Genomic DNA, 12410 nt, shown 5'->3' with positions numbered 1-12410 from the left:
CTGAAACTGAGTCAGGTGCTTAACCAACTGAGCCACCCAGGTGCCTCTATTGAGAAGTCTTTTAGAAAGTGTTACAATAAAAGTTTTGAAATTTTCACACTATCCCTTTTAAACTTGAGAGTTGTACTTCTAGTCCACCTTACTGATAAACAAGACACAGAAAAGCTAATATAGCTGACTGAATTCTTAACTTCTCAATGATCATGCAAGGAAAAAAGGAAGAGAAAACCTGAGCTCTCAAACCTTAGTCCCTCCTAGCAACCTACTGGATGTTAGAGTTGTAGCTTAAATCTGAATCATTCTCAGTATAAACCACTTTGAAGTTCAGTTCTGTTATGTGATTTCTTAGAAAACACTGGGGCGCCTGTGTGGCTCAGTCGGTTGAATGTCCGACTTCGGCTCAGGTCATGATCTCTCAGTCTGTGAGTTCGAGCCCCGCGCTGGGCTCTGTGCTGACAGCTCAGAGCCTGGAGCCTGCTTCGGATTCTGTGTCTCCCTCTCTCTCTGCCCCTCCCGCGCTCATGCTCTGTCTCTCTCTGTCAAAAATAAAATAAACATTCAAAAAAAAGAAAAGAAAACAGTGTTAATAGCTATCTGTAGTTAGAAAATTTTTTAGCAAGACTCAAAGAGTGTCAAATCCTTAAAACTGCTTATTTCCTTTAGTATTCATATGTATATACAAAGCTATTCTTTCTCTATTTCTGCCTTAATAAATGTTTAACAGTGGGATTAGGCAGAGGCATTTTTTTTTCTTCAGTTAGAAAGATTCAGGAGATAATGGAATGCTTTCAACTTTGCGACGGTACTCCAGAGTGTTGCTGAATTTCTAAAGCAGGATTGCTGCGCCATGGTTTTCCTCCATCTCCTCCACTGGCTCCAGAGGACAGTGTCTACTCCATGGTGGTAATAACTGTAATGGGTTGTAGGTTTCCCTGGTGTCTCATGGCTGACTTCTTTATACACTTCAGGCTGAACTGTCAGTTCCAAATTTGTAAAACAGCATTTCCCAGCAGACTAAAATAGGGCCCAATTGAAATGCTGAGGTAGGGGCATGTTTTTGTTGAACACTTGTTGAAAGAGTCTTGCTACATGTCCTGCACAGTGGTAGCAACTGAACTCCTCATGGAAGCTGCTGTTTAAAACCTTAAAGCCAATGACATAGTAATCGTGGTGATCCACCATTTTTTCCCCTCCTTTTTAATACAGCCAATAGCTATCAGTTATTTAGCACTGGGTTACTACATTCAGGGATAAGTGAAGGCTTAAGAGGTAAGCTGGTCCTGTGGGTTTTAAGGGAGTTTGTTTCTAAATCCTCAACTTCTGGGTATATTTTTTCTTACAATCCAGAAGGTTCTTCCCTCCACTATCCGCTTTTCATAGTATCCTTTGCTTCAACTTGTTAAAAAATGTTTCTTCATTTATTTTTGAGGGGGGCGGGCAAGGAAGAGGAAGAGAGAGAGGCAGAGAGAGGGGGAATCCCAAGAAGTCTCTGCACTGTCAACGTGGGGCCCTACGTGGGGCTCTATCTCACGAACCGTGTGAGATCATGACCTGAGCCAAAATCAAGAGTCAGATGTTTAAACAACCGAGCCACCCAGGCACCCCCTCCTTTGCTTAAACTTAAAAGGAAGAGGAGAAAAAAGCATATTTGAATACATTAATATGGTGCACTGCTTTGGAATATAAAAACCTCCAGGTTGCCAAAGGGAAAAAATCAAAATACTGATTGGGGAAAACTTTATTGATTAATCAAGGCAACATAAAACCACCGCAGGCCTTCTAGTTTTTCCTGTTTACATGGATTTCTATCGGGAGTAAAGCCTGGTGACTGAAATAGGGATATTTTGGCTCTAGTTAGGAAGCTCTGAAATCAAATATATAATAGTAAGGCCAAAGGGATGGAGAGTAGTTTTCCTTTAATTACCCTACCTGTTCAATTCTCTAATATTAAAAAATTTACTACTCTTCAGGAACCCTGGTCAGAGCAAAGAGTATTTTCAAAAATCTTTCCTACATTCTGTCAACAGCTGGAAAAATAAGCATTTCTGAACAGCTAACTCAGTACAAGTCCATGTCACTGAATCTTTTCAATGTAACTGCAAGTTTTCAAGTTAAACTAGATTATACTCATGAGTGAAATTTAAGTTTTATGTGATTTATTGATTCCATATAGGTTACAAGATGCTTAAAAATATTTTTATTAAATTATATTACATTTATTTCAATTAAAGTCTTCACTTATACAAAGTTTATTTTTCTATATCCTATTATGTACGTGTGTGTGTGTGCGCATGCACGCATCTAGGCTAGATGCTAGAATAATGAGTTTTAAATCGTATACATTTTGCAGAATTATACAGTCTGTATTTTATACATTAAACTTGCATCTTGAGTAAGTTATAAGCTTACCTATATACTGACTGGTTCTAAATTACTACTCATTTGGAGACAAAAATTTTTATAACTTATAGAAATTACATTAGATATAAATAACCTCACTACTGAATAATCTACTTTTTTAAGAAAATTATTAAGTTTTTAATTTTAATTCCAGTCTAGTTAACATACAGTGTTATGGTAGTTTCAGCTGTACAATATGGTGATTCAACACTTCTATACATTACTCAGTGCTCATCATGATAAGTGCACTCCTTAATCCTCATCACCTATTTAACCCATCCCCCATCAACCTCCCCTCTGGTAACCATCAGTTTGTTCTCTATAGTTAGTGAATAATCTATTTTTAAAAGATATGTTTATACTTTGTATGTTTCTCTGTTTCTCATTACTTAGAATTTATACGTTCCTCATAGGAGACATTTTATAAAATTTCTCAAATAGTGTACTGGCAGAATTATTTGAATTAGAAAAGTGAAAACATACTTTTTTCCTGACAGAAAGTCTGATCTAATTGGTATAACAGTGATAACTGGCTTTGCTAGTTAGGTGATTAGGTACAAAATTTCCAGAAACTGAATGAACTAAGTTTGTAGCTCTAAGGCATTGATGAAAATATTGTTACCTCATGTGGTAAGATAAAAGGATTTTTACAAAAAAGTACTGGCAAAATGTACTGAAATTAACATTATTCAATTTCCCCAACCATTTCTGAATGTATTAATCAAGGTGCCTCTAAATGAGAGGGAAAAATAACAAAAGCTAAGAACAGATATCATCAGTCCTTTGATCAGTAAGTGTTGGTAAAGCCTTTTTGGTATTTGTCCCAGAGAATCAGGGAGTGGATGATCCTAATGACTGGGAAACAAATTCTTGAGCAAATTAGGTAGCTTTGAGTTTTTGCTTTCAACAGAATTGAAGGAGCATTTAATAGAATTGTCAGTTAACCACACTAAAAATACTTTATTGGTATGTAACCATAACTCTTTGCACATAACTCTAAAGATGTATAAAGAATCAAGTGAATCAGTTATCACAAAAATGTACTGCACCCCTTTATTTATGAGAATAAGGTTATCTGAGTGCTAAACAAACCATAGAAAAAGAATTAATGCTGAACATTTTTTCCTCTGGAAATAAGTAACATTAAACCGTTGATAAATGAACTCATCAAAGAATACTTCGGCTCCTTTAATTTCATTTCCAGTAGATTTTTCTTTAATAATTATTTATTAGAGTTTTTAATGTATTTATGCTGTAGTCAACTGTGTAGTACTGATAATTATATGATAAATCCATATGCTAAAAAAATTTTTTTAAGAGTCTTATCCCTAGAAATTAAAAAGAAACTTAAATTTCAAGTTATATGCATGTTTTTCTTATAAAGAAATGACAACTGATCAAAAATAACTTCAAATAGGAAATATATACTACATTAACATCAAATTCTATATCATGAGTAAACACTATAAAATTTCTGACTCTTAACGAAGAGCTTACTCATATTTTTAAAAATTGAATGATTAGCAGGTATTAAATTGTTTGGATTTTACATAGAAGAGTGATATTAAAAATGTTCTTAATATTCCAGAAATTAGATTGTAACTACTTACACTTAAAATGAAAAAAATTTAAATGTACATTAAGAAATATGTGAGACAGTATATAATCAATCTACATGATATAAAATTTGGGAGACAGTAATAGTACCTCTTAGGGTGGTCGTGAGAATTAAATTAATATAGTATGTGTTTAGTACTGTATCTGCACATGTTAAGTGCTATGTATTGTTAGCTATTTTTCTAAAAGCAGTCCTGTAAGGTTAGCGTTATAATTTCTCAACTAAAAGTTTTCCCAATGAAAATAACTAGGATCAGAAAACTTAGATACATAGTAAAAAAGTGTTACCATTAGATCAAATATTTGGTATTAGGGATGTGGTATCAAATTCTGGTCTTTCCAACTAAACTATGCGGTCTCTGTGAACCTGCATGTAACCAAAACAATTTCAAGCTGAAACCAGAAATTTTGCAGTTTTACACACAAATTTATTAAGTGTTGGGAAGTGCACATTGTAAAAAGCCCAATTTGAAAGCAAAATTTCTAGTCTTAATACTGATAAACTTACAGATTTAAATAGTAGACAGGTGAGTAAGTATATAGAAACATAATGATAATTTGGCTGTCTTTAGATATGACAAAACTCAGAGCTGACTGTCAAAGTATGGAATTACTTTGGATCATAGGACCATATGACCATAACCATTTGCCAAAGTGTAGAATTACAGTGTAGAGTTCGTGATTATAATCATGAATTAGATCAAGGAGAGAGGGGCAAATATTTAATATAAAGATTAAACATTTTTATTTAGCTATCAATAATTTCCATTGGAATAAAGTATCCTTCGGCTTCTTCCTATCTTCCATTTTTTTCAAACTTGGCAAAACTATTAACTATATAAACAAAAAAGGGATGCTCAGAAGGAACAAAGGAGGTTTTGGGTGAATTTTTCACTCTCTGAATACTAAACTGAGACTTCAGTTCTCTTAACTTCATGAATTGCAAAAGGAAGTCAGCTGAAGAAAGGATCTGACAAAGTTCTGAACTAATGATGATGACCTCTGTACAATGTTTTTGTTTACTTTGTCAGCACATTATTCCCTAGAAGTCAAGGAAGTAACAAAAGCAAAGGCAAAACATAACTTTAAAGTTTAAGTGCTCAAAAGTCTCAGATGTCTAATTTTTACCCTTCTTTCCTTACAACTACACTTTTCAGGGCTTTATTAAATGTTTGCTTGCTCCTAACTCCCCACGTTCCAGGGAAATAAAGCTGCAGGGATCACCTTCCTCTGGGTGGAGGGACCGTACATTTCAGCAATAATTTAAGTTAGTACAAGGTTACCTTAACTTCCAGATGTGACTTTGCAGAGAGGGGGAGGGGAATTAAGGGAATTTATATACTACTCAGTAGTTCCAACTGAAAAAATTCATTTATTTTTGTAGGGAAGAGCAAAGTGTGAGGTGAAATACTGACACTCGGAATTGTGAATGTTTGTTTTGATAGCATTTTGCCTAAAAGGGGGAAAGATGCCCTTAACTCTGGTAATAGAAGCCATTTAACATTCAGTAAAGGAGTAATAAACAGCATTCTTTTGTGTTCATTAATACTATTTACTAAAAACACATATCTAGTTTAAATATTTTATATAATGTGTACGTTAGCATGACAAATACTTGATGACATACATATTGAATACATTATTCATGCAAGTTAAACACAACCAAGTTAAAGGCAGAATATAAAATCTTAGGCAGCAAGTACTGTAAATCATCACATACTCCAGTATTATTTAATTAATTTGGAATGCATCTTTAATAACAGCACAAAGATTTACTCTTGGTTTTACAGAACTGCCAAGTACGGCAGTGCTCGTTTATATTATAGATGAAAATCTATTTTTGACATATTATTATGAAATACACTCATCTTACATAATGGAAGATAATTTATAGGGCTCTACGGAATATTACTAAAATGCACTGCAAAACTAGAATTGTTAAACCAAAAAAAAGAAAATACAAAATTTATTTAAAATTATATGATAGAAATTTCTAACTTAGGGTGGAATATACAAAATACAATTATACTACTTTTAAGTACAGTATTTTTTTAAGATAGCATTTTCTTTTAAAAATTTTTTTAAAATGTTTACTTCTGAGAGAGAGAGAGAGAGGAGGTGGGGAAGGGACAGAGAGGGAGGGGAGACACAGAATCCAAAGCAGGCTCCAGGCTCTGAGCTGACAGCACAGAGCCCAACACGGGGCTTGAACTTGCAAACTGTGAGATCATGACCTGAGCTGAAGTCAGACGCTTAACTGACTGAACCACCCAGGCACCCCTACTCTTTTGCTTTTTAAATCTGATTTGAATCCATTACAGAGGAATAGGCTTAAGTCTCAGGGTGTATGTATTTTTAGTCATCTAGAAGCAAATTTCTTTGTTTACTATAATTTAACTTCATCTTGGCCTTTTTCAATCACAGAAGTTACAAGAAAAAAATTTTGATTCTCTTGTTTTCTGTGACACATTTTCACTCAACTCATCAATATTCATGATTCTCATCCGGTTTATAGATAACTCATGACATTTGCTTATTCTTCTCCCTTCTGCTTTCTGTCTTGTGGGCAACTCAATGCAGATCCTGGTAACTAATAATGAAACTCAAAATAGTTAAATCTGTGTTTCTATAGCTTTGGTAAAATTTTTGATATGTGTTCAAATCATCATTTAAACACTAATTTTTTGGATGGAAAAATATGCTACATATAGTGCCCTATATGCCTGGGTACTTAAACACTGAAGGAGGTCAAGATGAAAGAGGAGGAAACAGACTAAATTCACGACTCACAAATGCAAAAACCAGTGACACAAAAGACTTTGTTCAAAGGCTGCAGTATGAAAGAAAATAACAAGAGAGTACCTGCACATCCCGCTTCATCTGCCTGAGCTTCAGGCCCCAGGATTTCTTGTCCTTCCTTTCCTGCTAAAATCAAAGTACAAAAGATTAAAATAGATCCATGCGTCACAAACATTTTTAACATCTAGAAATCTGAAAAGTAACTTTTAGATTATATTCAATTTGGATTTTTTCCCTTTTAGAAGTAATGTGTCCTTGAAAAGTAAACTTTTTAAAAGAAATTAAGCTGGCAGTTTTACCACACTCACAAAGGTACATTAAAGAGCAAAATTAGTGAATGTTTACATACAACCCAGGAATTATATATACATTAGTATTATAAGCATACTGGGATTTTAGGGTTTCTTTGGGAGAGGAGTTCTACCTGTAGGTAGTGGGGTTCCTTTTTTTGTTTCTTCTGCAAAGCACAGATTTCTGTTTTAGGCACTGTGCTAGATGCTTTATAAACTTATTTCTTTTAACCTTCATAACTACCTATTTTATAAGTTAAAAAAAAAGACAACTGAAACTTGAGGCTTGAAGAGGTTAAATAACTTGCTCAAGGACACACTGCTATTAGATGGTAGAGGTGGAATTTTAATTCAGGTCAGAATGGCTGCAGAACGTACTTTCTGCTACACTGTATAACCAGAGTCCCAGCCAACTAGAGAGAAGACTGTACTAAACTTCACTGTGTCCAGTGTCAACGCCTAGGGCACTGTACTTTCTCTGCCACTCTATTCATTGTTCTAACCTCTGGTAAATCATAATCACAGTACTGGTAAACATTTTCAGATGTTACTTTATCTCCCTTTGCCACCTAGGCTTATAGTGAGCTGACTGTAGTATTCTATACAGAATAAGATCAGAGTAAATATGCATATTATTTTGACAAGCAGAAAGTACATTTTTGTATATTCATGTACATTGTATTGATTCTAATAGTGTATTAAGAACATGTGCATATATAGAAGACATGATGGAGTTAAAAATTGCTTTTAAAAAAAGTGGTAGCAGAGTACACATAATTATGATCAGAATACTAATAAAGGCATGCTAAAACATCACATCATGTACTTATCTGCACCCCAATCAAGTCCCATTGAATATGCCAGTCAAAACTCTTGATTTAGACTTCCCCTAAGTTTGATAATTGAATTGAGAAATGGAACACTAATCAAGAAAAATCTTAGCGCACATAAAGCACGTATTTCTGTAAGTGCCTTGGCTTATCAGATAGATTTATTCAGCAGATTTTCTTTACTCATTAACTTTTATATTAGTACTTAAAGATGATCGCTATGTGAAAAATAGTTAAAATATGCATAAACCTCTTTAGAGCGGCATAAAAAACACTGTCTACAGTAGGTAATAATGAGATTAACTTCCAATTAACTTGTATCTTCATTTTATACTTGCCATCAGCAAAATGACAATTTAAAAACCTTTGCTAAAGTGTTTATAATGCAGTAGGATAAACACCAGTGTTTGCAAATCTCTAACATCTTTTTTTCTTCTCTCTCTGAAGCATGTACTTAAATTAAAATAATAAACAGTATGACAATTGTATAACTATATGATAGTACTATAGTTTTTTATTGTAGATTTATATGTGCCCTTTATTTCTCCTCAAATGAAAATCAAACCACAGTTATTATTTACTAAGACAGGAGATGACAATGATATTAAAAGTTAAAATGATATTTTGGACATTACTAATTTTTCTACTTATAGTTATTATAGCTAATTAAAAACATGTCTGCAATTCAAGTAAATGATTTATTCACTTCTTCATTCTTTCATTTCTGCTTGGGATAAAATCAAGGCTCCTTAGGAACATTTAACATACTTTAGAATCTGGTCCCCCACAATTTACTGCGATTTAAAAACTGGAAGTCTCCATTCTTTCCCTCATTATTGGGGCTGGAATTTTGAACTAGAATCATATTGCCTAATGAAAATAGAAAATATCCTACTGCTGGTCTGTAGCGTGAACACACTTCTTTCACTACAGAGGGCTGCTAGGAACGAGCTCCTTCCTGCTTCATCCATGGACTAGCGCGAGGGTGTACTGGGAACAGCTAAATATTGTTCAAGCATACTTCTTCCTCATGTGTTCTGATCTTACTTATAGTTTAGAAAAGATAAGGGTAGTAAAGTAGTAGAATTTCCTTGTGCACAAGATTTTCTCTCCTGTAAGACTTACTAATGTCAACACATTGTGACTGATGAACCAAAATACAATTTAGAAAAGTAAACTGGAATACTCCTACGGCTTTTGCTTTAGCCCAAATTCCAAAGCAAATACACAAATGAGGAAAAATTCCTGAGTAACAAGACTTTGTTTTTTCAAATAATGGCAAGAGATAGCTGAAAAATAGGTCATGAAATACTTCTCAGCAACAAAAGGGACAATTTACTGATACATGCAGCAACTTAGATCAATCTCTCAAGAAATTATGGAAAGTCAAAAAGCCAATCCAAAAGATTACATGCTGTATGATTCTATTTATGTAACATTCTTGAAATAATAAAATTATAAAAATGGAGAAGAAATTTGTGGTTGTGAGAGGTTAGGGTTGGGGCAGAGGGTAGGGGAAGGCGGGTGTATAAAAGGCAATGAGGGAGCTCTATGGAATTGTTCTGTATCTTGTCCATATCAATGTCAATATTCTGGTTGTGATACAGTACTACAGTTTTACAAGATGTTACCATTGGGGGAAAAAGGAGTAAAGGGCATATAGGATCTGTGAATTATTTGTGAATCTACAACTATCTGTGAATTATTTGCAGATCTATCATTGTCTTAAAATTAGAAGTTTAGGATGCCTGGGTGGCTCAGTTAGTTGGGCGTCTGACACTTGATTTCAGCTCAGGTCATGATCTTATGGTTCATGAGATCAAGCTCTGCATTGGGCTCTGTGTTGACAGCATGGAGTCTGCTTAGGATTCTCTCTCTTGCTCTCTCTCTCTCAAAATAAACAAATATTAAAAAACAGTAAAAAAAAGTTTAACTGAAAAATAAGTCAATGGCAGATAGCACAAATTTAGAGAGATAGGACATATTTACTTTGCCATAAGATGTAATTCCTACTAAGGAAAAGCAAGGATAGCAAATGCAATTCCTGTTAACCAAAAATCCAGAAGACTTAATGTCAATGGCAGGATAGACCAGTTCAAAGTACAGGACTGATTATTAAGCACATGTACAAAATTCTAAAACTTTCATTTTGAATTCATACCAATGTGTTCCTAACCATTTCAAATGTGTTTGTGAGAAGATTTTATAGCAATTTCTAATATGGCACAAGAAGCAGGTAACTGAACCAGATTTTCCTTTCCTGCTTTCATCTCTTCCTCTATAACGCACATCCACACATGCCATGCACATTTATACCTGCCTTTTCTCAGACTGACCCCTCTGCCTAGAATGCTGTTATCTATTCCATCTGAAAAACTTTTACTAATCTGATTCTTTAAAGATAAGTTCACATTTCTCTCATTCTGTAAGTCTTCCCTGACAGTGCTGTGAACTAAACGCCAATAGATTCCTGAAGTTAAACATAAAGGGTTTAAACTTTAATCAGAAATGATTTTTTTTACTGTGTGGTTTTTCTGAGTATTTCCAGACAGCTTCACTTTTCTTTCATACATGTATCCTCTAGTTTCTACATATATGCATATATTTTTGGTATAACTGTCCATCAAAGTCACAATAAATGTAATTCACAGCCTCCAAGAATACCTGTTAACTTAAACAAAAGTAAAGAAATATATATAGCTAAGGTCAAATTTGGTTAAGATGAAATAAACACAAACCACCCTGCGTGTCCCATTGAATACAGCTGAAAAAAACCTGGGGAGAATGCATGGAGGAGTTATTTGAAGACTCTAAAAGGTAAATCATACCAAGAAGACTGGGGAAGAAGACATGACAAGAATTCAAAATACTATTTAATCACTTTCCTACTCCCTGGCTTGGATTCAAGGCAGCCTAAACGTAGAAGTAGACACTGGGGCATAGCAGAAAAAACTCTATGGAAAGCTCTCTAGTTTAGGCTCAAGGAGTAGGAAAGGACTCAAAGAAGGGGAAAACCATTTTTTCCCCTGGATTCTCTTGTGTCCCAGTCCCTATATCATCCCAAGGTAGCAGTGGAGATCATGATGATGGCAAGAATGTAAAGGTACCTAAAACTCCAAAGAAGGGGAAACTTTTTGTCCAGAGGAGCTGTGGCTCCAAGAGGATGGTACAAACTTCCATCAAGTTCTTTCTCCCTAACTTCTTGCAGCCCTTCTTCCTGCAGGCATAGTGGGAAGTATGTGGCAAAATATGGCCAAGAAGTCCCAGAATTTTGGATAAAGAACTGGAAAGGGAAGTCTCAGGGAACTGAAAGTACCCGGGAGATCATAGAAATGGAGCAGTACAGGAAACTAACCATATAAAGCTGCTTGTGAACTTCCCATGTGTGGATCTGACCATAGGTTTTGAGAACTAAAGTAAGGATAAAACCGTTAGTCATGTCCCAGAATAGCCACTGTATGGCACACAGATCCAAAAAGCATTGCAAATGCTTTGAAAACCGAATTGATATTGGAACCCATAGAAAATTGTTTGGAACTTATAGCCTGATACAACTGGATAAGTTGCCTGCTAAACCCAAAATATCAAAATTCTCCACAGGATTTAAAGAAGACCAAGAGTCTCATAAGATGATATTCAAAATGTCTAGGATACAATCCAAAATTACCTGGCATATGAAGAACCAGGAAAATCTCAAATTCTAAGACGGCAATACTGAAAAGACACAGATGTTGAAAATATCAAAGACTTTAATCAGCTACTATGAAAGTACTCCAAGAGCTAAGGATGAACACTTGAAAATAATGGACAGACAAAAAGTCTAGGCAAATTCTTATCAGCAAACAGAAGATATAAATAAGAACCCAAAGGAAATTTTAGAACTAAAAATACAGTAACAAATTTCTTTACAAAAATCACCAGATGGACTCTACAGCAAAATGGGGGTGAAAGAGGAAAGATCAGTGAATTTGATGGTACATAAATGGAAATTACCCAATTTGGACAACAAAGTGAAAACATTAAAAAAAAAAATGAGTCCCAGGGATGTGTGGGACAATAATGAAACATCTAATATTTGGTCATTGGAGTTCCAGAAGGAGAAAAAAAAGAGTATGGTGTGAAAAAAAATATATCACGAAGTAGCAACTAAAAACTTTCCAAATTTAATAAAAAACACACCAATAGATTAAAAAAGTTAACTTAATTTCAAATAGGATAAAGCCCCCCAAATCCAAGCCTAGACCATTAATCAAACTCTGAAAACTAAAGATAAAAAAAATTCTGAAAAGAGACAGAGAAAATGATACACAACTATATGGGAACAATAACTTAAAAGAAGGCAGATTTATCATTAGAAATAAAGGGCTTCTGGGGCGCCTGGGTGGCGCAGTCGGTTAAGCATCCGACTTCAGCCAGGTCACGATCTCGCGGTCCGTGAGTTCGAGCCCCACGTCAGGCTCTGGGCTGATGGCTC

At 34.8% G+C, this 12410-nt stretch overlaps 1 protein-coding gene across 2 annotated transcripts in view; it reads right to left on the bottom strand.

Moving 5' to 3' along the window:
- The window catches only part of ZEB1 (zinc finger E-box binding homeobox 1), a 199024-nt gene that overhangs the window by 24012 nt on the left and 162602 nt on the right, over positions 1 to 12410 (bottom strand). The window contains exon 3 of one of the 2 annotated variants that reach the window (XM_047065091.1): positions 6880 to 6942. In XM_047065091.1, the coding sequence (XP_046921047.1) occupies positions 6880 to 6942 (63 nt within the window). The remainder of the gene's footprint in view (positions 1 to 6879; positions 6943 to 12410) is intronic. The other variant, XM_047065092.1, reaches the window with a different exon arrangement.

This window comes from Lynx rufus, unplaced genomic scaffold, assembly GCF_022079265.1.
Source record: "Lynx rufus isolate CCGP_SWC_20201006 ecotype Redwood Valley unplaced genomic scaffold, mLynRuf1.p SCAF_7, whole genome shotgun sequence".
NCBI classification, from domain to species: domain Eukaryota; kingdom Metazoa; phylum Chordata; class Mammalia; order Carnivora; family Felidae; genus Lynx; species Lynx rufus.
This window is presented reverse-complemented; position numbering and strand designations above follow the sequence as displayed.